Source organism: Vombatus ursinus, unplaced genomic scaffold, assembly GCF_900497805.2.
Source record: "Vombatus ursinus unplaced genomic scaffold, bare-nosed wombat genome assembly UNPS02011572.1, whole genome shotgun sequence".
Taxonomy (NCBI): domain Eukaryota; kingdom Metazoa; phylum Chordata; class Mammalia; order Diprotodontia; family Vombatidae; genus Vombatus; species Vombatus ursinus.
Window position 1 is genome coordinate 2,067,388 of NW_020951350.1, and position 25,276 is coordinate 2,092,663.

Here is a 25,276-nt window from a genome sequence, read left to right on the forward strand (position 1 = left end):
ATCACTGGATTTGGAGTCAAAAGAATTGAATTCTAGTCTGAGGCTGCCTTTTACTTGAAGTGACCTTGGACAAATCCTTTCCCTCTCTAAACTTCTGTGTCCTCATCTGACAAAAAATAAGGAGGTAAGAACAGATGATCTCTAAGATCATTCCCAGCTCTAACATTCTATAAGTCTGTATCAGAATAAAACATTACTGGTTATGATCATGTTTCACTGTACGTTGTTTTGTTTTTGGCACTATAAGAGTTTCTTACTCTTGGCAATAGATGAGGTGTCTTTTGATTTGTCTTTTTCTTGACTCAAAATCATCCGTATCCTTCATGGCCCAGAGTACTCTAATACTCTGGGCTCATACAGACTAGGTCTGAACCTGGGGTTTTGCCCCAAAAAGTCAGTTTCTTTCTTTGTTTCTTGCCCCCATCTCAGAGTTTTATTATTGGGAGATGCCCTGATTAAAGTTAAATGTGCCTAATGTCTCAATTTCCCCCCAAAGTGAGTAAAGGATCCCTAATTTCCATTCATATGCTCAATGTATAATATGGGCATCAAGTATAAAACAGCCCTTAAATCATTCACCATATTAAATACACAGAAGGCAAAGGACTCACAGGAACTCACAGACAAATGAAGAAAGAAAAATGTCTCACGTTGGCCATTAAAACTCTTAGACTCCTAGAATGTAAACACATTTTGTGGGACTAATGAATAAACAATACATCAGACTTGCCCTGTCTGAGCAACTCAAAGCATTGCCAAGGTCCAAATCTCTTGACCCCACACTCCCCTGGCCTCGTTTCAGTACTTCAGCTCCAGGAAGCTTCTTGGTTAATGATCCTCTTCCTTCTTCAAATAACATAATGTTGAGAAAATATCTCTCTTGGTGGCTGGTGACCAAACAATCGAATGCAACAACTCTGGATCTCTTAAGAACTCTCAAACTCGTGAAGTAAAGTACAAAACTTAAAAACAGTCTACTCTGGATATCTCTGGTCTCTATACTATTTTCAAAAAGAGGAAACAGAAAGGCAGAAGAACACCGGGAACTCATTATCCAGGAAATCCTTTCACTTTCCTCTCAAGCTTGCAATATATTTCTTCTGAAAACATCTATTACTCTTCATTGCAGAGAGAAGAGGAGAGAAAGAAAGGACAAATATCCTAATGTCTACTCCCTCCTAGGATCACAGATCTTGAATGGTAAGAGACCCAAGAGGCCATCAAGTGTGATTTTCTTTTTGCACAGATGAGTAAAGCAAAGCATAGGGAGTTTAAGTGACTAGTGAAGAGTTACAGAAGTAGCAAGCATCAGAGGATAGATTTTAACTCAGGTCTTTTAACTACAGAATCAGTGTTTTTTTCCACTGTAGCACACCGTCTTCTTGCTTTACTCTGATCTGAAAGTCCCAGGAAGAAAAAAACGTGTATGAGGAAAAGACCAGTGCTGGTGACTCAGCTCACTTTCATACACATTGATGAAAAATTGGCTCTTCAAACTTCACCCTGTTCTTCTCAGTCACCAAACATTTTTGCAAGCAGCCCTGGTCACTGGGATCCAATCAGAAAGACAGCCTGTGTAATTTGGGCAGAGGGCCCTTCTCATCAAATTGATTGGACAACTCCTCAAATTGATCAGGGTCTCCCTCATCACCCTCTCTAATTACATCTGCTTGCTTTAGTTGATAACAGCTCTTATCTATGAGAAATACAAAGACTATTTTTCTGCATAAAGTGTATTTTGCCTTTGTTTGTTTTCCTTAGCACAGTGAATTGTGCCTTGTAAGTACTTAATCAATGCTTGTTGAATGATTGAAAATTCTGTTTTATTGGGCACAAAAAAAATTCCTTTCACCCTTCTCTGTTCCTTTTCCTTGTGCACTCAAAGTAGCCATGTTGTCAATATACCATGACTAGGAAAATAGTCTTCTAGGCACAGATTCTGTATGTAGGAATATTTTCCTCCTAAGGAAGCAGTGGGATAGAAGATAGATGGGGGCAAGCCACAGTAGAATCCATAGAGAAATAGATATGGGGTACAGTGCAAAGAGCCCTGGATTTGAAATCAAAAGATTTAAATTTTAATCCCTGTTCTGTTACTACTTATATAACCATGAGCAAGTCAACTCCCCTATCTGGACTTTAGTTTCTTATTAAATGAGGAGATTGTATCAGATAATCTCCACGGACCCTTCCCATTCCATATCCTAAGATCTTGCCCCTAAAACACTTCTTTCATAAAATCCTTATCCTGGTGAAAAATGTTCCATGAGCCCTCCCTGTCTACAGGGAAAAGTCCAGACTCCTAAGCTGGGCAATGGAAGTTGCCTTACTTCTCCTTACCTACTCCACTTCTTACTTCTCCATTCTTATTCCTATATGACTTAAACAATATGAGACCTCTACTCCTGCACCTCTTCTCTTTTACCCATATAATTTTCTATCCGTAAAGGCATTCCCCTTCACCTCCCTCCACTAATACAAATCCCACTTATCCACAGACTTCCAACTTCATTTGTGGCAGATTTTAGTTCCAACCTTTAGTGGCTCACCAACTGTGCCTATAGGATGAAACCAAAATTCATTAGGTAGGCAGGAATTCAAGGTTCTCCACAACTGGACTCCACTCAAACTTTTCTAACTGATGTCACCTAGCTCTTGTTTGCATATTCTATGTGCTACTCAGAGTTCCACAAACATACTTTCCAACCTCTTTGCTTTTGCTTGTTCTGTTATTCCTTATTCTTATTCATCTGATCCTCTAACTTCCCCCACCTCCATCATTGCCTATTGAAATATTACCCTTCAGGTCAGGTGTGGTGGCTTGTACCTATAATCTCTGCTGCTAGGCAAGCTAAGGCTTGAACTGGAAAATTCTGAGCTGCATGCAATAGGCTAGGGTGATCAGATTTCCACACTAAGTACAGTACCAATATGGTAAGCCTTCAGGAGTAAGTGGCCAACAGGCTACCTAAGGAGGGACAAACAGGCCCAGGTCAAAATAGAGTAGATCAAAGCTCCTGTGTCAATTAGTAGTGGGATTGGGCTTGTGAGTGGCCACCACATTTGGCCACAACATTTCTAGCCTGGGATAGAGAGAGAGAGAGATAGGAAGGAAGGAAGGAAAAAAGAAAGGGAGGGAGGAAGGAAGGAAGGAAAGAAGAAAGGAAGGAAGGAAAGGTGGGAAGGAGGAAGAGTAGAAGGGAATGTTGATTCTTATCTAATTCAGTGATCATATCTTCTCTCTCTTTGTTCTTCAAGGACATGAACATACCATTATGTGACTAAAGTTAAAGCATTTGCAAACAAGTTCTTCCTGATTTAGCCTGAAGAGGAGAAGGATCAAGAGGTGACAGATGGCTGGCTTCAAGACTTTGAAGGAATGTCATGTGGAATAGAGATTTGGTGTGTTCTGTTTGGATCCAGAGGGCAGACCAGGGGGCAGAGGGTGAAAGCTACAAAAAAAGACAAATTTAGGCTTGAGATAAGGGAGGGAGGAAGGGAGGAAAGAAGGAAGGAAAGAAGGTATGAAGGAAGGAAAGGAGTGAGAGAGGGAGGAAGGAAGGAAAGAAGGAAGGAAGGAAAGAAGGGATGAAGGAAGGAAAGGAGTGAGAGGAAGGAAGGAAGAAAGGAAAGAAGGAAGGAAGGAGGGAGGGAGAGAGGGAGGGAGGAAAAGAGGGAGAAAGGAGTGACACATAGTAGGAACTTGGAGATTTTTCTAGTTCAACTCTCATTTTTCAGATGAGAAAACTGAGACCCAGAGGAAGAAAGTGATGTCCCCAAGGATACACAACTAGATAGTGGCAGAACTAGAAATAGATTATCTTCTCTCACACCCATATTTTTTGAAGGTCTTTGAGAAAAGCCTGGAGGACCATTTGGTAATATCTTAGAAAGGATTGTTTTTAGGGGTACAGGTTGGACTAGATGGCTGTCAAGATTCCTTCCAGTCCAAAAATAATGTGATTCTATAATAAAACTAAGGGAAGGGGCCTTTTTGGCTGTCCTAGGTTCAATATGAATTGTTGGCTCTCCCTTTCATTTGGGACGTGAGTTTCATTTTAAGTGATGAAAATACAAGTGTTGAGGAATGGAAAGAGCCCTGCCTTGGGAATTAAGAGAGCTGAGTTCCAGTACAGACTCTGCCATTAACTAGCTACGTGAGCTTGGGCCTTAGTTTCTTCATCTGTCAAATAATCGGCTTAATCCAAATAACTCCTAAATTCCATTTTATCTCTATCATTCAATGATTTTAAGGTTCCTTCTAGCCCCAATATGCTATGTGTAGTAGACAGAGTAGTGGATTGGGGCCAGGAAGACTTGAATTCAAATCCTGCCTTGGACCAATATTAGCTGTATGGCTGTAGGCAAGTCACTTAACCTCTCATTTTCAATTTTCTTATCTGTAAAATGGGGATAACAATAGCACCTGGAGAGGAGAAGGCTCAGGAGGGGGCAGATGGCTGCCTCCCAGGGTTGTTGTGAGCATCAGATGAAACAATGATTATAAAGAGCTTTGCAAATCTAAAAATGCTATATGAATGCCAATTATTATTATTATTATTAACAATAATCATGAATAGAAGAAGCTGCAGCCAAGGGAACTATCCAAAGTTTCATCACTTATCACTTCAATGCTCTTTACTTTGGTATCTTCGAACCATCTCTTAAAATAGGGGCCTGTGCTGCACATGTTAATATATAACCAGAACTTCTGTTTCACAATATATCTCCTGGCATAAGTGAGGAAAGAATGCATTCTCCTGGGGATTTGAGAAAGCTACTTGGGGAGGTGCCGTAAGTACCCATTTCTCTTTAGAAATGTAGTAGTCCTTAGTCAGGATTCCATGGAATAATGGCTCCAGTTCTTTCTATCTGGGATTTCATTGCATTTCAGCCCTGCCAGCCCACCAAAGTCTTGTCCCTGGAAGGAAACTGAGTTTGTTCAGTGACCAATTGGCCTCTGCCAGTCTTAGAGATATGTTTTACTCTAGGATGGGGCAGTTTCTGAAACTTGCCTTGGTGACACTGGGGAGCTACCTTTGTTAAGGAAGAAGCCCAAATTTCAGAAAGAAGGGAAAGAAGGAGAAGAGTGCTATGAGAGGGACCCTTGCCTCCCAAGGCAAGCTACTTAATACTTATTAAGTAGCCTTTCTTTCACATCATTGTTGGCAATGGATGTTGCCAAAGAAAACACAGCTACCTGACTGATGGATGATCATTAGTGAGTGCCCAGTGCTCAAATGTGTCCTGTAACTGTGCAAAAAGGTCAACTTTGAAAAAAAATGCAAATGTGTTTCTGGGAACCTCCTTTCCCACTTCACATAGAACCAGAGATTCTAAGAAAGAATGTCAGAGCCATAAAGAACCTTAAAACATAGAATGTTAGCACTGGAAGGGCCTTAAAACATAAAATTTTATGATATAGATATAGACAAATACTTATTAAGTATCTAATATGTGCAAAGCAATGTGCTGAAGATAGAAAAATATGAGTCCCTGCTCTCGGAGTGATAAAGCTATAAGGTTCCTTTGAACTCAGGTTTTAGACTATAGAATGTGACAACTGAAAAGGATTTTAGATGTCAACTGAAACCCAGAAAGGGAAGTCATTTGCCCAGAGTCAACGGTAGGGATAAGACTGGAGCCTGGACATAGATGTTTGTCAATGAAACAGTCACCTTCTTACTCCGGATAAGAAGTGATCCAAAGTTGTAGCAAGAGATAGTCAAGTTAAGCATCGTTGTTGTTGTTCAGTTGTTTTTCAGTCAAGTCCGATTCTTCATGACCCCATTTGGAGTTTTCTTGGCAGAGACACTAGAGTGGTTTGCCATTTCCTTCTCCAGCTCATTTTATACATGAGGAAACTGAGGCAAATACAGTTAAGTGACTTGCCCAGGGTAAGACAGCTAGTAAGTGTCTGAGGCTAGATTTGAACCCAGGAAGATTAATCTTCCTCACTCCAGGACTGGCACTCTATTATACTACACCACCTAGGAAGGCATTTTGTAATGCAAAGGCCAATGAGACTGTGGAGAATATTCTCAAAACAGATTGTACAACTTCCTTCTCTGGACATTTCTAAGGAGTAAGAAGTGATGATGCATTTATGAGGAGGATTCATTCATTCAATATTGAATGATCATTCAATCAGTAGATAGCCCCTGGCTATATGTGGAAAGGCGAAATAGTAACTATGAGATAAAATCCTTCAAGTACTGTAGTTTACAGTCTTTGGATGGAGACCAGACAGATAACAATTGCTAAGCCTTTCAGTACAATATATGTACAAGTGCTAAACTGAATAGAATTTTGGGGATAGTAAGTCCTATTGCCTCAAAGGGGAAAGATCACTGTGCATTGGTCTTATCCCAGAAAGCCTAATGAGAGAGGTGGGATTTGGACTTAGACAGTACTTGTCTGTTTTGTAGAGTGTAGAGTTCCCAGTAAGCAGGAGATTAAAAAAAAAAGGAGATAAAAGGAGACTAAAAAAAAGCAGGAGATAGAAAAAAGACATCTGATTGACAGGAAATCCCTTCATCTATCCCTGTACAGATGTAGTTATTATGCATGGTGTTATGTGGAGTAAGCAAGATCTGGTGCTTGACTTCTGGGAACCCAGTCTAACTAAAGTAGTCTAAAGATAGACCTGACCACTGAGAGGTACAGCCAACAGATTAAGAGGATGCAAATACAAAACACATTAACAGCATGCAATAACAGTTGGGTGACTATATTTGATGGAGTGCTGAGGAAAGCCAAGGGAGTTAGATACTTTTTTTTTTTTTGCTTTTTGGTGAGGCAATTGGGGTTGAGTGACTTGTCCAGGGTCAAATAGCTAGTAAGTGTCAAGTGTCTGAGGCTGGATTTGAACTCAGGTCCTCCTGATTCCAAGACCAGAGCTCTATCCCCTGCGCCACTTAGCTGCCCCAAGATGCTTTTTTTCAAAAATCATAGAATCACAGAATTTATATTTAGAAGAATTTTATCAATAATGTAATGCTAATAATAATAGTTCACATTTACATTATGTCTTAAGGTTTCTACAGCTTTTTCTCACAACAGTCATGTAAGATAGACTGTATAAGTACTGTATTACTATCCCTTATTACAGATGAGGAAACTGAGTCTCAGAGAAAATCATTTTCCAATGATCACACAACCTGTGTCAGAACTGAGATTGAAACTCAAGTCTCTTGACCTGTAGTCAAGAATTAAGAAGGATTCAAGATCTACCTGTAATTAGAAGAGAAAGGGCTTGGTGAGTTCTTGAGAGCTCTCTTAGTGAGATCAGCATTCATTTTCATAGCCTATAATTTAAAGAACATTGAGAACAAGATATAACCTGTTGACCTGAAACTAATGTGACATAGTAGAACTGGAAAGAAACTTAAAGATCTCCTAGTCCAATCCCCTCATTTTATAGATAAAGAAACTGAGGCCCAAGGATACAATCTAGTTAGTGGCAGAACTGAAAACAGAATACCACCTGTCACACTCATAGTAGTAATAGTAGTAGTAGTAGTAGTAGTAGCAGTAGTAGTGGTGGTGGTGGTGGTGATGGTGGTAGTAGTAGTAAAATATAGACTCACTGGATATTACAGCTAGAAGATAATTTAGAGATACTCTAGTCCAGAAGTTCTTATTTTTTTGTGTGTGTAATAGATCCCTTTAACAAACTGGATAAACCTCTGAAACCCTTCCCAGAATAATACTTTTATATGTACAGAATAAAAAACAGGATTACAGATAAAAAAACAGGATTACAGAAGAAACCAATTATATTGAGATATAGTTATAAAAACATTACCCCCTCCCAAAAAAAGTTCAAGGATCCTAGGTTAATAATCTCTACTTTGGTCTACCCATCTCATTTTGCATGTGGGGTAACAGAGAGAGGAAGTTATTTGCATAAAGTCACATAATAAGTCAGTGTCATATTTGATTGTTAATAGAGTCCTTTTAAAATGATACTTTATTGATATATTTTGTTTTGACACAAGACAAACTTCTCAACAAAAACCATAACAAACATCCTTAATGAAATATGTCCCACAAAAAAGAATTTATTGCTTACAGAAAGGAGACGTGTCCTTTAACTTTGATACTAAAGTATGATAATAACTCTGTCATACTGACTGAGCTTTGTTGCCTCTCAGTTTTTATTGTGCTTATATTGTTGTAGTCCCTATATCATTTGTTTCTTTGACTCTTCTTTCTCCACTCTGTATTAGTTTATCCAAGTTTATTCACATTTCTCTGAATTCTTCATATTTATCATTCGCTATGCACTACATATGCCATAATTTGTTTCACCCCACACTGATAGGCTCATATTTTTATTCCAGATCTTTGTTATCATAAATAATCTATCTATCACTATTTTTGCACATCTGATTTTGTTGCAATTAGCCTCCTTAGGACGTAGTCCCAGCAGTGGATTCTCTGGCTCAAACAAGTTAGCAATTTTTCTTTCATGATTCCAAATTGTTTTCAAACAGGTGAACCAATTCACAGTGCCACCAGAAGTGAATTAGCATCTCTTTCTTCCCACAGCCTCTCAACAGTTGGTTTTGCCAGCTCTTATTGTCTTTGCCAACATGATGAATGTGAGGTGATGCTTCTGGATTGTTTTAATGCATTTCTCAGATTATAAGTGATTTTGAACTATTTTCAAGTGGTTACTGATAGTTCATTTCTTCTTTTGAAAATGATTTGTTCATATGCTTTGATCATTTGTTTGCTACAAATGTTAGCAATTATTATCATTATTGGAGAATATCCTTAATCTCATGGTTGAATTATTTCCCTACAAACTTGAGGTGCCAGCCTTTTATCAGAATTATTTCACATAAAGATTTTTTTCCCTAGTCCTCATCTTTTGTTCTTCTGCCTCTCATGAGAAAGCAAGATAGCATAGTGCATAGGGTACTGGACCTGAAGTCGAGAAGATCTGACTTCAAATCTAGCCCTAGACATTTAATAACTGTATGACTCTGGCCAAGTCACTTAACTTCTATTAGCTCACTTTCCTCACTTGTAAAAAGGGAATAATAATAATAGCACCCTCTTTGCAGAGTTGTCATAAGTATCAAATCAAATATTTTTAAAGCACTTAGCACAGTAAGTATTGTGTAAATGCTCAGTCCCTTCTCTCTTCTCTCTCTTCTGATTCTACCTGCATTGATTTTATTTGTACAAAAGTTTTTTGAGTTTGATATGATCAAAACTGCGTTGCTGGGTTTTTGTTTTGGGTTTGTTTGTTTTTAGCAAACTCTTCTAGTTCTGAATTTTTACACAACTTATAATATGAAAGAAATAACATTCTATTCTCTTTTTTTACATTTGGATTATTTATTTATTTAAGGTTTTTTGAGGCATAAGACATAAGGTGCTAAAAATGAATCCATTTTTGTTAGAACACTTTCCAGTTTTCTCAATTTCTATCAACAATATATTTCCTAGTCATTTGTACTAATTGGCTTACCAAATATTACATTGTTGTTTATATTTTTTCTCTTTTTCTCTTACTCTTCCTTTGACCTTTTTTCATCCAATTCCAGATCTTTTTTTTTTTGGACAATTATTACTTTGTAAAATAGTTCAAATCTTGTAACACCACCCCACTCCCATTTTTATTTTTTTGTATCCCTTGACTTTTTATTTCTTCAAATGAATTTTGTTATTATTTTGTCTACTTCCTTAATGTTTCCTTTCAGTTATTTAATTGGTACAGCACTAAATCTGTAGAAAGATTTCGGTTATATCATCTTTTTTTACTCTTTTAGTGCAGTGCATCCATGAACACAGAATAGCTCTCCAATTATTTTGATCTTTTATTTCTGCAAAAATTGTTGAGTAGTTGTACTTAAGTTAATCTTTCAAGTATCTTGGTACGTAAATTCCCAGATATGTGATACATTTTGTTGTTACTTAATTGGGATTTCTCTTCCTATTTCTTCCTTCTGAGTTTTGTTATAAATATATGAAAATTTATGCTTTCTATAGTCAACTGAGCCCTCACTACTGTATGGCATACTTTATATTTTTCTCTGATTGAATTCTTTGAAGTGAAACAAACTGTTCATGCTGGAAGAAGTGCTGTAATCTGTTGACATTAAGTCTTCTGGTAGTTGTCTTCCTTTGGAGCCACCCCATTTTGTTGAATGAGACTGCTTAGCTTGGACAGGATAAGTCTATGATTGGTCCAGCATCACCTTCGTCACTCTCTCATCCCGTCTGTCTCTTTTCCTTACAATAATAGTCTATTAATGCCAGTGTTTGCTGTGAGAATGCATCCAGGCAGTTTTATTGCATTTAGATAAACAGAAGGCCGTGTTTGTGATGAGGTCATGAAACATATAACTCTTCAGTAGTAAGTGACCATTGCTGTTGCTGTTTCTGACTCCATTTCTCCCAAGGACTCCCCAATATGTCTGATAATCTGTGCCTACTCTGAGAGCATCAAAGTCACACAGAATTATAAGCTTGTTCTCTTGGCACATTAATGATGAGGGTTTTCAGGTCTTCGTAAAACTTTTCTTTGACATCATTAGGGTTCATCATGGGGGGAGCATACACACTGGTGATGGTGGCATGGCACTTTCCTGCAAATGGTAATTTCATTGTCATGAGCCTGTCATTGACTCATTTTGGGAAGCATACAAGCTTGTTGACTAAATTAGATTTGATGGTGAAACCAGTCCAGAAAAATGCATATCCAGCTCTAACTTCAGAAAGCTGGCTTCCATTTGCCAGTGTTGTTTCATTCAGGGCTGCTATATGGATGAGATACCTACTGAGTTCTCTAGCAACAAGAGATATTCATCTTTCAGATCTACTGGATTTTTTGTTGTCCATAAGCATGAGTACATTCCATGTACCAATGAGGAGTGGAATCATCTTTGCCAAAGTTTTTGTACATTTTTTTTGTGTTTCAACCACAGGGTAGGATCCCTGCCTGCCGTGGTAAGCAAACTATGGTTAGGTTAGATGAAGCAGACATTTTTAGGGTGCTTTTCTAGCTCTTTCCTCACACCAGAAGGTAAGCAGTATGGTCCTTTAAAAAGGCTGCTCAGACATCCAGGAGGCTGCCGAATCCCCCTGGTGCTTCATTCTAGTGAGAAGACACCCTATGCCCTGGGCTGCTTGTGTGCAGGGTTGTAACTACAGCTTCCAATGTATTGTCACCTGCTACTTCATCACTTGCCCATCACCAGAGGACTCTGAGGTAGGTAAAAATGGTAAAACAGTATGGGTGATGTCTTTTGACTTCCACACAAATTGGATTTAAGTGAGGTGCTGTTGTGTTGGCCTCACTCTGTCTTCCAGAGTCATCAGAGTCCAGTGGCAAGACAGAAGTCAAGATGACTGGCAATGACTTGGGATGCAGTGGATGACTCTGGTGTCTTCAATGTCTAACCTAGCTCTAAGCACTCTCACGGCCTTTGGAACAAATTATTCATACCTGCCTACTCCACAGGGGAAGTCTTCACATGCTTGGGGTAGACATCTTCCTAACTCACCAGTGGTTTTGAGGCCCATTGGTTACCCTCAACCTGGTTTAGCTCATCTGCTGAAACAGTTTTTGTTGGTTTTATTTTTTAGGGTTTGTTTTTTGTTTTGTTTTGTTTTTGTTTTGCTAGGCAATGGGGTTAAGTGACTTGTCCAGGGTAACACAGATAGTAAGTGTCAAATGTCTGAGGCTGGATTTGAACTCAGGTCCCCCTGACTCCAGGGCCAGTGCTCTATCCACTGTGCCACCTTGCTGCCGCAGCTGCTGAAATAGTTTTACTGGGGTGTGGCCTCTATGCATGCTGCATCTTCTTAGATGAGAGTTGGGTGAAAGGTGAACACCAAAGGCGAATGAGCAGCCCTGAAAAGGGCTCAGTATACAAAAATAAAATCATATTTGAGTCAGCATGTGCCAAATTTTGACATGGGAATGATCTACCACAATCAGTCCACATAGGTTCATAATGTAGATGTGTTCCATTAATATAATCTATTTGCTGCATTTGAGCACGAAGTATTCAATGTGAAGCTAAACAGTTTTAGTGGAAGTTAAAATTGTCATGATATGTTATATTTCTCTACATTATTCATTTTGGCAATAAGTTGGTTTCACAAAAAAAATACAACTTTTAAAAAACCTCCTAAAAGAAACTAGTTACCCCTCAAAAGAGTTTGCCATGTACTCTCTGATCCTCTTGGCTGTTCCACAAACAAGATGCTCTCTCTCTTGGCTCCAGGCATTTTCTCTGGCTGCCTCCCATGCATGGAATGCTGTCTCTCCTCATCTCCCCTTACTGACTTCCCTGACTTCTGTCAAGTCCCAACTAAAATCTCATCTTTTTCAGGAAATATTTCTCAACCCCTCTTAATTCTAATGTTGTTGTTCGGTTATTTTCAGTTATGTCTGACCCTTTGTGACCCTATTTGAGGTTTTCTTGGCAAAGATACTGGAATAGTTTGCCATTTCCTTCTCCAGTTCATTTCACAGATGAGGAAACCAAGCCAAACAGGGTTAAGTGACTTGCCCAGGGTCACACAGCTAATAAGTGTCTGAGGCCAGATTTGAACTCAGGAAGATGAGTCTTCCAGACTCCAAGCCTGGCACTCTATATCCACTGTACCACTCAGATGCCCTATTAATTCTAATGCCTTCTCTTTTTAAACTATTTCCTATTTACCTTATAATATAGTTTGTACATATTTGTTTGCTTGTTTTCTCCCCTGTTAGATTGTGAGCTCCTTGAGGGCATGAACTGTCTTTTGTCTTCCTTTGTATCCCCAGCACTTACCTGGCCCATAGTAGGTACTTAATGTTTATTGACTAACTACGATAAATAGAATTCTCTACTTATTATTAAACAAAGCAATTTAAATCTTGCTAAAATTTGAAGCATTTTATATGTGAATGATCCAAGTTTTCTGCTATCATAGTTATAGAGACAACATATCAGTTTTAATTAGTGGTTGAAAAAGAATCAAATAGTAATATCATCACTCACCACCATATTTTCTCAAAATCTGTGCAAACTCAAGTTTATCCATCACATTAATAATACTGTTATGGTTGTTAGTTTCATAAATTACAAATGTGAAGATTGTTAAGGATTTTGCCAATACTTAAATACGTTTCTTAATTTATTATGTTTAAATAGTTTCTGTTAAAAATTATAATAAATTGTTTCATTTTATTTTAATAAAATACAAGCTAAGAAAACTATTTGTGTAGGTGGTCTTAAATTGTAAAGGAGCATGACAAATTTTCATGGAAAAAAAAGTAGGAGTGAAGTGTCACTATATCATGTTTAATATACTGAATTAGAATGAGAGGCCAGTCCTTCTGGGGAGCCAGAGAGGGTGAGGAGAGAGCTATTCTTTGATAGCCCCTCTTAGCTTAGTAGTTGACAAGGATGACAGATTGTAGCAAGGCTTATTTGGTCTGGCACTGGATAACAGCTTGGTGAAATCCATGAGGAGTTGAGTTCCTGGGTTTCCTCCTTCAATCTCTGGAGTCTGGTGAATATGGCCTGCACTACAGGCATCATTTCTCAATATACTATACCTTATGACATCAGATGGCTCTTGTCAGGCTCTCCACCCAGAGGAACTAGGAACCCCTTTCCTCATATAGTCTCAGGAATAGGCGAAGCCTGTATATTCCTAGATGGTGCCACATCAAGTGTTTGTCCTTTCTTCTGATTCTCCTGATGGTAAAGTCCTTTGTGCCCAGGCAAATGTTTCAGTCATGGTATTCAGTCCTAGTAATTCTAATTAGGCATCATGGAAAACATAGTTAGATGGAAAATACATTCCTATGGGTCCCTATGACATGAAGAAAGCAATGAATTGAAAATAAATCAAACTAGATTCTAGTCCTCACTCATCTACTACCTAGTTCTGTAACTTTGGGCAAGTCTCTAGGCCTCAGTTTCCTCACCTATAAATGCGGGTAGTACAATGGATCACCACTTGAGGTCCTTTACCACTAGTGCCTTCTATATTCCAAGATCCCTTCCAGCTCTGACATTCTATATATCTCTGTGACTCTAAGACCTCTAATGGTTCCAATATTCTAATAATCTATATTTCAGTGTTCCTACTCTAATATTTTCCTCAGATATCCCATTTTATTCCGAGGGTTAAATCTGGGCTCTCTGCCAAAAGAAGCATGAGCTCCAGCAGGTACAATGACGTTGGAAACATTTCTAGGACAGGCCTGACAGAATGTGTGTCTGTGGAGACACTAATCACTAGAGGGCTGGCCACTAGGTAAGGAATATTTGAGGTCACAACAACTAAATGAAGACCATCTAGGAAGGCACAGAGGTATTTTTTTTTTAGGAAAAACCATTTTAAATGTTTTATTTCAATTCAACAAATAAATCCAGTAAAAATTCTTCTGTAAATATAAAATTTTTTTAAATTTATTTTATTTTAATTTATGGAATAAAACAAGCATTTCTATAACATAGTAAAATAAAAAAGATGATTGCACATGAAACTGCAAATCTGCTATGCCCAACTTGCTATTCCCTTCAAATATACAACAAAATTAATGTAAAATTTCTTTTATTTTCCTTTTTTTCTTCTCTCTCCCCACCCCGTAGCCTCCCACTCTAGAAATGGCTACCATTAGATGCAAATAGGTGTGTGTGTATATACAGACATATATACATATACATGTGTATATATATATGTATACATATACATATATATAATTATTCTGTACATCTATTTATCAGTTCTTTCTCTGGATGCAGATAGAGTCTTTCTTTACATATCTTTTATACTTAATCTGGGTATTTATAATAGTCAAAATAACTTGTTCGCTCAAAGTCATTCTTAAAACAATATTGCTGTTACTCTATACAATGTTCTCTTGGTTCTGCTCATTTCACTCTTCATTACTTCATGCAAGTCTTTCCATGTTTTTCTAAGATCCTCAGGCTCATCATTTCTTATAGCACAGTAGTATTCCATCACAATCACATACCGCAACTTGTTCAGTCATTCCACAATTGATGGGCATCCTTGCAATTTCCAGTCCTTTGCCACTGCAAAGAGAGCTGCTATAAACATTCTAGAACATTTAAGTTCTTTTCCTTTTTCTCTAATCATCTTTGGAAATAGAACAAGTAGTGATATTGCTGGGTCAAAGGGTATAGGTAGTTTAATAACTCTTTGGGCATAATGTCAGATTGCTCTCCAAAATGGTTGGATCAGTTCACAATTCCACCAATAGTGAGTTAGTGTCCCAATTTTTCCGCATCCCCTCCAACATTTGTCACTTTTCCCTTCTATCATTTTAGCCAATCTGGTAGGTATAAAATGATATCTCAAGGTTGTTTTAATTTTGACTTGTGTGTATGGAAGGAAAACTCCACAAACCTAGATTATTGATAAATGAGTTAAGGCTTACCTTACTGTATGTTTGTATAGTTTCTGTTAAAAATTATAATAAATTATTTTCTTTTATTTTAACAAAACACAAGTTAGGAAAACTATTTGTGTAAATGGTCTTAAGTTGTAAAGGAACACAATATTTTTTCTGAAAAAAAAAAAAGTAGGGGTAAAGTGTCCCTATATCCTGTTTGGAAACCACTGAATTAGGGTGAGAGGCCAGCCCTACAATAATAGCTGACAAATAATATATATCATAGCAAGGCTTGTTTGGTCTGGCACTAGATACAGCTTGCTAAATCCATGAGGAGCTGAATTAGGAGAATTTACCTTCAAAGCCTCCATCCTGCTTTCTTTCATCTATAGACTTCCTTTCCCTTTTAAATTCTTCTGCTCTCTTTCCCTTCAGAGGCCCAGCATTTCCTCCTTGCTCCATACTTCCTGGAAGAAAACTATAGTCATATAGGGAATCTCCAGACTCATATTCTAGAACTGGCTCTGCCATAAACTGGTTGCGTGACCTTTAGCAAGGCACTTTCCCTCTGTGGGCTTCAGTTTCCTCCTCAAGAAAATAAAGGGGGGTGCATCTAACACAATAAGTGTCCTTATTGTGCTATTAAATACTCTGAATCAGTGACCCTGTCACTCATACCGGTGACAGGGACTTACATATTTGTATTTAGGGAGGTCAATACTTAGTCCAAGTGAATGGATTAGCAATAGTGGAATTTCAATAACTAATCACTGGGCAGTTTGCTTGCTTGCTTTTTAGGGGGAAAAGGGAAGACCATGTAACAAATCAGACTGTGTAATAGACTGTCCTCCCCCAGAGGCATGTAAGAACAGCACCAATTCTTCTGTTTGTCATCTGAATCCTTATGCTTCACTACAGACTATGAATCTATTAAGAGGAAACCACAATGCCAGATAACAAAGTCTTATCCTTCCATTACATTGTCAACTCCTTACAGAGTAGGAACTATATTTTTTTTTCTCCTCCTTGTTTCTCCAGCACAGGGCACAGGACTTTGGACATAATAGTCACTTAATAAGGATTTATTGGATCGCATTGCGTTGAATGTGGAATCACTGATTTGTTTCTGACAACCAGATAATCTCTCTCCTATTCTTTCATCCTCTGCAGATATATTTTCTAGCAAAATGCCATCTTCCTTCTACATAGTTTTCATAGCTGTTGGACTTCATGCTACTGTTCTTTGTTTTCCTGGTACTGAGCATGAAGGTAAAGGTAATGAAGTCAACCATTCTCTCACAAGGAACTCAACCTTCTATAAGATGTCCACCAATAATGCCGACTTTGCATTCAACTTATATAGGCAGCTGGTCTTAGAGAACACTGGGAAGAATGTTTTCTTCTCTCCAGTGAGTGTGTCCTCAGCCTTTGCTATGATGTCCCTTGGGGCCCGATCAGATACAAAGACTCAGATCCTAGAGTGTCTGGGCTTCAACCTTACAGAGATGAAAGAAGAGGAAATCCACCAGGGTTTCCACCACCTTATCAACACCCTGAATCTCCCTAACAAGGAACTTGAATTGAAGGCAGGAAATGCCCTCTTCATCCAAAAGCAGGTGAAAATTCTCACCCAGTTCACAGCTGATGTCCAGAAGCTATATGATTCAGAGGTCTTTTCTACTGACTTCTCAAATGTTTCAGCAGCTGAACAGATGATCAATAATTACGTGAAGAAGAAGACCAAGGGGAAAATTATAGACTTGATCAAAGATCTTGTACCTAATACTTATATGATCCTAGTGAACTTTATTTTCTTTAAAGGTAAGAACCTTTACATAGATAATTGGGGATTTCAAGTTTAGTTTCCTGATAATATAATATAATATTTATGTATATATTCTCTACATAATTATTTACATTTTATTTTCCCTTAGTACAAGTTCCTTGAGAGAAGGATAGTTTTCTTTTTAGTATTTGTAGCCCCATTGCCTAGAACAGTGCATGGCATTTAATAAATGCTCACTGATTGATCAGATATATAAATTTGGGAGTCATCTGCATAAAGGAGATAAGTCAATCCACAGCAGATGATGAGGTCACCAAAAGAGAGAGTATAGAGTGAAAACAGCCCAGAACAAATCCTAGTGCACACCCTCAGTTATAGGGCATGTTATGGATGAAGACCTTACAAAAGAGACTAAGAAGGAGTAATCAGACAGGGAGGAAAAGAACCAAGATGTCATGAAAACCCAGAGAATAACACTGTCCAACAACACAAAGATATCAAGAAGAGTCAAGACTGAGGAAAAAAAACTCTCCCTCTTGGCAGTTAAGAGATTATTGGTAACTTTGTAGAGAGTGGTTTAATTTGAGTGATAAGGTCAGAAATCAGATTGCAAAAGGTAGGACAGGAAGTGGTGGCAACAGATGCAGACAGATTTTTTTTCAGGAGTTTGGCTTCTGTGAATGGAAAGTATAGATAATAGAATGATAGGAAGGTGGGATGGAGAGAAACGTATTGAACTCCATGAGAAAAGATGAAGAATGACCTTTTGCTGTTATTCAGTCATTTTTCAGTCACGTTCAACTCTTTGTGACCTCACTTGGGTTTTTCTTGGTAAAGACACTGGAGTGATTTGCCATTTCCTTCTCCTGCTCATTTTACAGATAAGGAAACTGAGGCAAACAGAGTTAAGTGACTTGCTAGTAAGTGTCTGAGGCCAGATTTGAACTCAGGAAGATGAGCCTTCTTGACTCCAGAACCAGCACTCTATCCACTATGCCACCTAGCTGCCCAAACTGACTGGGTGATAAATATAAATGGAGTAAACTTCAAAGAAGGAGAGACTGCTGAATAATGGTGGCAAAGAAAAGCAGTGGTGGGGAAGTAGGAGTGTTCCAACTCCCCCTCCAGAACCAATACATCCAGAACTCTGAGATGACCATTAAATTCCTTTTCAATTTTAACATCCTATGGTTCGATAAAGGTGGCTTCTGTCTTCTACTAGCTATGGGCCTCTCTTCACTTTTCTGAGCTCCAGTTTTCTCATCTATAAAACTGGGAAAATAATACATGTCCCACCTCCCTCATAGAGTTCTTATAAATAAAGTACTTTGAAAATCTTTAAAAGCCTTTAAAGAAATGAGTAGTTTTGATAGGATTATCTAAGGTCCCTCATTGACTCTAATTTCCCCTAATTGGGCTATTGAACTATACATCTCCTTCCCCAGGAAATGTAATGATCTCTTTTCTTTGTCCCTTAAGCCAAATGGAAGAAACCTTTTGATCCTCTGGAAACCAAGCAAAATGGCAACTTTTACCTAAGCCAGTCAGATGTGATAAAAGTTTCCTTCATGCATCAAACGGAAGAACACTTTTACTTTGTGGATAAGATATTGAACTGCACTGTGCTTCAGATGGACTACAGTAAAAATGCACTGGCCATTTTTGTCCTTCCTGACCAAGGCCAGATGAAGCCACTGGAGGACACTCTAATGTCAACAACCCTGAGGAGATGGAACGACTTGCTCCAGAAAGGGTAACAACCTAAAGATGAAGCAGTTCTCATTAGGACATAAGTGCCAGTACTGGAAGGGACAATCTGGGAAGTAATACCTAAGTACCCGAGGATTCATGCTTTCTATCCTGGTCAGCCTAATCTAGAAACTCACTGCCTGAGTTAGCCACATAAATGAGTCCCAGTTTTCATACTGAGTCATTGTGACATAGTGGATTCAGAGAGTCCTGGGTTCTGATTTTGCCTTTGACACTTAATAGCTCTGTGACCCTGGGAAAGTCACAGCATCTCTCTGAGACTCAGTTTCCTCATTTATAAAATGAGAGAAAATTGGACTTGATGTCATCTAGTATTCCTTTGAACTCTAATCTATGGTCCTTTTATCCAGGCATAAAATTTTACTACATATGACCCTAAAGGAAGTATCATTCTCTACTCTGGCTAGATTTAGAATCCAAGGACTTGAGATCAGACCTAGCTCTACTGCTTCTATTTGACCCGTTCTGTGTTTTTTTTTTTTTCATCTTAACTACTATTATAGTTATCCAAGTGTGTTTCTCATCTCTCTGTCATTTCTTTAAAGTCAAGCAATATGCAATTCCTTTCATCTGTATATACCCAATCAAGCATAGGGTTTTGACCCAAGTAGACACTCTTACTCCGTGTTTACAGTTATGCATGACTTACATACTGAAAGACTATGATACAATAGTAAATACATATTAAGCATCTACCACATGCTAGGCACTGGGAGAGAGTCAAAGAGTGAATAAAATGCAATGTGTCTTCAAACACCGCTTCCTGGTGACCATTCCTTAAATGTGTTGTCTCCTATTAAAACATAAGCTCACTGAGGACAAGAATTGTATCACTTTTGTATTTGAATCCCCAGCACTTACTACAGTGTTTAGCACATAATGTTTAATAAACAAATTTTTTTTAATAATTTTTTCTCAAGAAGCTTATAGCCTAATAGGAATATATGACATATGAAAGAACTATAAAACAAAATAATATATAAGGCATCAATAAAGGATTTTGTGAGGTCTCCATCAGCAGAAAGCATTTCCTACTGAGGGTAATACGGAAGACTTTTAATGGAGGAGCTAGCACTTGAACCAAACCTTCAAGGATAGGTAGGAATTGAGTCCCTTTATCAAATGGAGACAACCGTCTCTTCCTTTCCAGACTCTTTGGGATGTTATGAGGATCAAATAAAATAATGGATGTGAAAAAGCTTTGTAAACTAGATAGCATTCTGTGAAGTGCTATAACAATATAAAATATTTAAAGAAAGAACAAGGTTGGGAAGAAGTAGGAAAAGACTTTTACACCCTGTGTAATAATGTACATCAGAGCCTGAAAGACCTCACTGGGACAATAGGACTTTTGATGAAAAGAAGACTATATACTTCATCAAGAGCAAGAATTTTCTAATATTAAATTTATGGGGGCTTATTTTTAAATTTTAAATTTATTTTATTTTATTTAGTTTTATAAATTAAATTTATAATTTTAAATTTTAATTTATTTTATATGTATGAATATAATATAATAAATTATAATTATAATATAAATAATAAGTTTTAATTTTATTTATTTTTAAATTAACAATTTTGTTTGTTTTAAAAACAAATATACACAGTCAAACAAAACAAATTCACACATTGGTCATCTCCAAAATTGTGTGTCATTCTGCATATTTAATCTATCATAAAAGTCTGATCCTTCATTTGGCATGTTGCCTACTAGACCTACCTTTGCTACAGAGTAGTAGGGAGTAGAGAGACCACTAATCATTTAAGGCACACTTTCCCTCTCCTATGCCCCCCCGCCTGTCATTTCACATGTTTCACATCTTGGAGTCTTTAAATCAGATGAGAATCCTCCCCAAACAGGTTGCACTATCTCTGTAAGCAAGGTGATTTACTTAGGAGCTACACACCACACCCGTTATTCCCAACAGTATGTCTCACCTCTGCCAGTGAGACTCCTAACATCAGGAGTTTGGGTGAGGATAGCATATCGTGTGAGAGTGGAGGGTTGATCTCTTTTTCCCTGTTTTAATAGGCTAGTAAACTTGTATGTTCCAAAGTTTTCCATTTCTGCCTCATACAACCTGGAAACCATCCTCCCAGGAATGGGAATTCAAGATGCTTTCACTAACCAGGCAGATTTTTCTGGCATCTCAGAGCATTGCAGACTGAAGATTTCAAATGTGAGTTAACAATTTGTAATAGATTCTTTTTAATAGGAAAAACATAAAGTCTTCCACATGGGTTTAAGAAATCAGATGAGTATAGCCAACAATTCCTGTGAAAGAGACCATGGAGGTTTTATTGGGGTGTAAGCAGGGATATACTGGAACCAGAGCTAGAACCAGTCCAAAAAAGCTGAAGTTAAATTTTCAGTGGGAGCATTTACATCTTGAAAATTGACCAACACTACAAATCATATCTTATTTTATGGTTTTGTTGATTTCTAGACTTAAGAAAGTTGTGGAGAAAATGTTAATATCATTAGTGTTATCAATATTGTTGATGTTAATTGAAAATGTTAATAATGTAGATTAAACTTCAATGTGTAAATTTTAGGGTTTTTGTTTTGTATTGTTTTGTTTTGTTTTAGAGCTAGTTGTTAAACATTTACCAGCATTAAACTGGCTGCAAATTGGCTGCAAACTTCATAAGTATTAGGATTATGACGAAGTGATAAGAAAGCTAACTCGATCTCAGTTTGCACTAAGAGAGGGCTAGTGTCCAGAATGGGGGAGAATATAGTCGTAGTGTTCTCATACTTCAACAGACCATAACTAGATCACTTTGATCAGCTTTACAGACCACATTTTAGAAAGAAGATTGATAGGCTGGAGAGCATCCAGGAGAGGGTGACCAGGACAGTGAAACTGCTATAATCTTTACAAATGACCATGTTTTTCTTAGAGTACAAGAAAGACAATTGCATTTAAAATCTAAAAACTTGAGTTTGAATCTTGATTCTTCTACTTATTACCTGTTGCTGTGATTCTAAACAAATCATTTAGATGAGTCTTGGTTTCACAGAATCAGAGAATTTGAGAGTTGGAAAGGAGCTCAGTGACCATCAAGACCAAACAGTATGCAAAAAAGGAATCCTTGATACAGCATGACCACCAAATAATATCTTCCTTTGCGTCTTCAGAGTGTCATTCTTGGGTATCTCCCATCTCTCCTAATCTTCCTTCCTTCAAAGTATTTTTTTTATCTATAGGATCCTACCCCTCTATCATCTGAACTTTTTGAAATTCATTTTCCTCTGATCTAAGGTGCATGTCAGATTTAGTCTCTCCTTCATCACAAACTCTAGGATAGAGTGGTTGTTCCTCCCCAGATTTTCCATCATTTCCATCCCAGTGACCAGTTTCTCCCTGTTAGTGAGAATCAGGTGCAAAATAGAATTTTTCCCCGTGGGTGCCTCTACCTTTACAAGAAGGAAAGGGGCACCTAGGCAAGATGTCATTAGCAACTCTACTTTTGTTGAGAGTGGTCCGGAAAATGTCTGGATGATTGAGATCTCCCATCACTACTGCATCAAGCCTCTGTGCTAGGCTTCTCCCCTTCCTCAAACATTTCCTCTTTCTGTCCAGATGATCTATAGCATACTACAATGAGGAAATCTCTTCTCTTTCTCTATGTACTCTAATATTCTTATTTGTTTTCTCATCCATATAATGAAAGGGGCTGGAATAGATGTTATCTACATTGCCATCTTGTTCTAAACTCTATGCTCTATAAAAATGCACTCTTAGCTATGCCCTTTGTTCTATATTCATGATTTTTCTTAGGATCCAGACCTGGAAAGGACCTTAGAGGTCATCTAGTCCCATCACCCCACTTTACAGATGAGATGAGATAACTAAGGCCCAGAGAAGGGAAGTTGCTCACCACAGGTCACACAGGTGAGCAGAACTGAGATGTGAACTGAAGCAGAATTATGTAGGTAGAGGATAGGACAGTCAACTTGCAGGCAGGAAGAGCTGAGTTCAAATCCAGCCTCAGACACTCACTAGTTACTAGCTAGTGAGACCCTGGGCAAGTCACTTAACCTTTCCTCAGTTTATTCATCTGTAAAATGAAGGAGCTAAATTCACTGGCCTCTGTGGCCCCTTCTAGCTCTAAACCTATAATCTTTTAAACCCAGATACTCTGATTCAAATTCCAGCGCTCTCTATATATCCTTGCCTTATTCTGATGTTTAGTTTATTTGTAAGACTGAGGAACCTGCCCATTGGATATTGCTCTTTGTGGGGTCAGGGGGAGGGAGGGCGTCAGAGAGAAGGCAGGTGAAGCTGGACGAAGGCTGTAGTAATAACTGACTTCATAATATTTGCTTTTCCTTGACAGGTGGTTCACAAAGCTGCGTTAGATGTTGGAGAAAGGGGCACTGAGGCTGCAGCTACCACAGAGATAAAGACGGAACTCCGGTCAGGCTTAGTTCACCCCGGTGCTTTGATTATTTTCAATCGGCCCTTCCTGATGATGATTTTGGATAAAGTCACTCGAAGCATTCTCTTTCTAGGAAAAGTGATGGAGCCAATGAAAATGTAGTTGTGTAACTGCTACTGGTGAACTGCCTATCATTATTAAAATGGAAAATAAACGTGTATTACACCCTAAAGTGACTGGTGTGTATAGTGCAGAGGAGTCTAGATGAAAAGTATCACCTCACACAGAAATAGCATGAACAAACTTTATTATTACTCTTAAGGGAAGGATAAAAATAGCTGCTAACAGGGATGGTCTCGGTGTATGGCCTCCAAACCTGCAGTGGGCATCACATGGTGGGGACTATCCCTGTTCCAGCTGAAAGCCTGAGACTCTCAGAGTTTGACTTTACATATTATTTGAGACAAAAAGTCAGCATAATACCAATAGGAAAGAACCCTGTTATGTATGGAACCAGTAAAATGAAAATACTTTCTAAATTACTTAATAAACAGGGAGGAATACAGATCAGGGAAATGGGAGAGGGAATTATAAAAGTTAACCTTAATAGTATCATTCCAGCAAGAGACTGAAATAGGGTGCTGAGGATATACCAGTAAAAACCATTTTTCAATAGCTCACAATCAGTGCCCCTCTCCAGCAACTCCATTATGCAGAGTAAAGCTCTCTCGTCTGAGGTCTGTATAAGGCAGACAGTGAAAGAAATAGTAAGCTGGTACAGAATGCATTGTAGCACACGTGATTATTTCTGTACCCATCTTTCAGAGGGGCAAGGTTTGGAAGGCATTTCTGATATACCCAGCAGGTGTTTTTTGGCACTGGGTGACATCTATTTTTTGCTGAAGTAAACTGCTACCGTGATTCTTTGTTGAGCCAGGTGCAGGAAGGAGTTGAGTATGTTGGTTTCCCAAAGCTATATCTGGGGAGAAAACATGAACCTGAGAGAGTCCCTGCAAAAAGCAGGACCACTTCCATGGTGCTCCTGGATCTGGGTGCCTTCATTTTATGGGGGATGGACAAGATTGAAAGTCAAGTAGAGAATCAAACAGGTCAACAGGAACAAAATTAATAATTAGAGCATCCCAACTAGTTCCCATCTAGTGTCCAGTGTTACCTGTGGAAATAACGCAAAGAAGGGTGCAGGCCAGAGCCTACGGTTCTCCTCACCACCAGCTTGCCTCCTCTCTTCTAAGTCTAGTCATTTTTTTCCTATCAGCCTATAGGCAGACACTCTAGTAAGCAGGGTCCACAATGCCTCCTCAGTTCCCTGACCCACTATCTCAGGTGGGATTCATTTATTAACACATACTGGTTTCCACCAGATTGCTCCCTCGACCTCACCTAGGGTTATCTGTGATAACTATTTAGGCTTGTTGGTCCCAATAGGTTCCCTGAGCTGTAGATTGGCTATTCTGCAGTGAATAAGTGGGAACTTGGGTAGGGTCAGTGTTAAAGATGACTGGTATGCCAGCTGGACTGTCAGGACACGGCTGGCAGGAATCAATACATCCAAGTTGGTATCAGCTCTTCCTTAGCTGGTGGGACCTAATGAGTAAATCATCTACCATCCTGCTGGATGTGACCTAGGCAGAAAAGAGGAGGCTGAGTCTGGGTGTGTGGCCATTGGGTAATGCACCACCAGGAGTAACTTAGTGACACCCTTCCCTCCACCCCCTGGTAATGAGTCAACTAACATCCAAGATAATAGAGTTTCACATCTAGGTGGTACAGTGGATAGAGTGCCAGCCCTGAAGTCAGGACAACCTGAGTTCAAATCTGACCTCAGACACTTATTAGCTGGGCGAGCTACTTAACCTTTTTTGCCTCAGTTCCTCATCTGTAAAATGAGCTGGAGAAAGAAATGGCAAACTACTCTAGTATCTTTGAAAAAG

At 38.5% G+C, this 25,276-nt stretch overlaps 1 protein-coding gene across 2 annotated transcripts; it reads left to right on the plus strand.

Moving 5' to 3' along the window:
• Positions 1-900: 900 nt before the first annotated feature.
• On the plus strand, positions 901-23,534 carry LOC114039027 (thyroxine-binding globulin-like). 2 transcript variants are annotated; one of them, XM_027856615.1, is made up of 6 exons: positions 901-1,200; positions 3,259-3,402; positions 16,553-17,203; positions 18,648-18,921; positions 20,971-21,118; positions 23,283-23,534. In XM_027856615.1, exons 3-6 carry the CDS (start codon positions 16,570-16,572, stop codon positions 23,484-23,486), a joined length of 1,260 nt encoding a protein of 419 aa, XP_027712416.1. In that variant the 5' UTR covers positions 901-1,200; positions 3,259-3,402; positions 16,553-16,569; the 3' UTR covers positions 23,487-23,534. The 2 variants fall into 2 exon arrangements, with proteins under 2 accessions (XP_027712416.1, XP_027712417.1); XM_027856616.1 differs by lacking the exons at positions 901-1,200; positions 3,259-3,402 and having other exon boundaries at positions 16,523-17,203.
• The last annotated feature ends 1,742 nt before the right edge of the window (positions 23,535-25,276 follow it).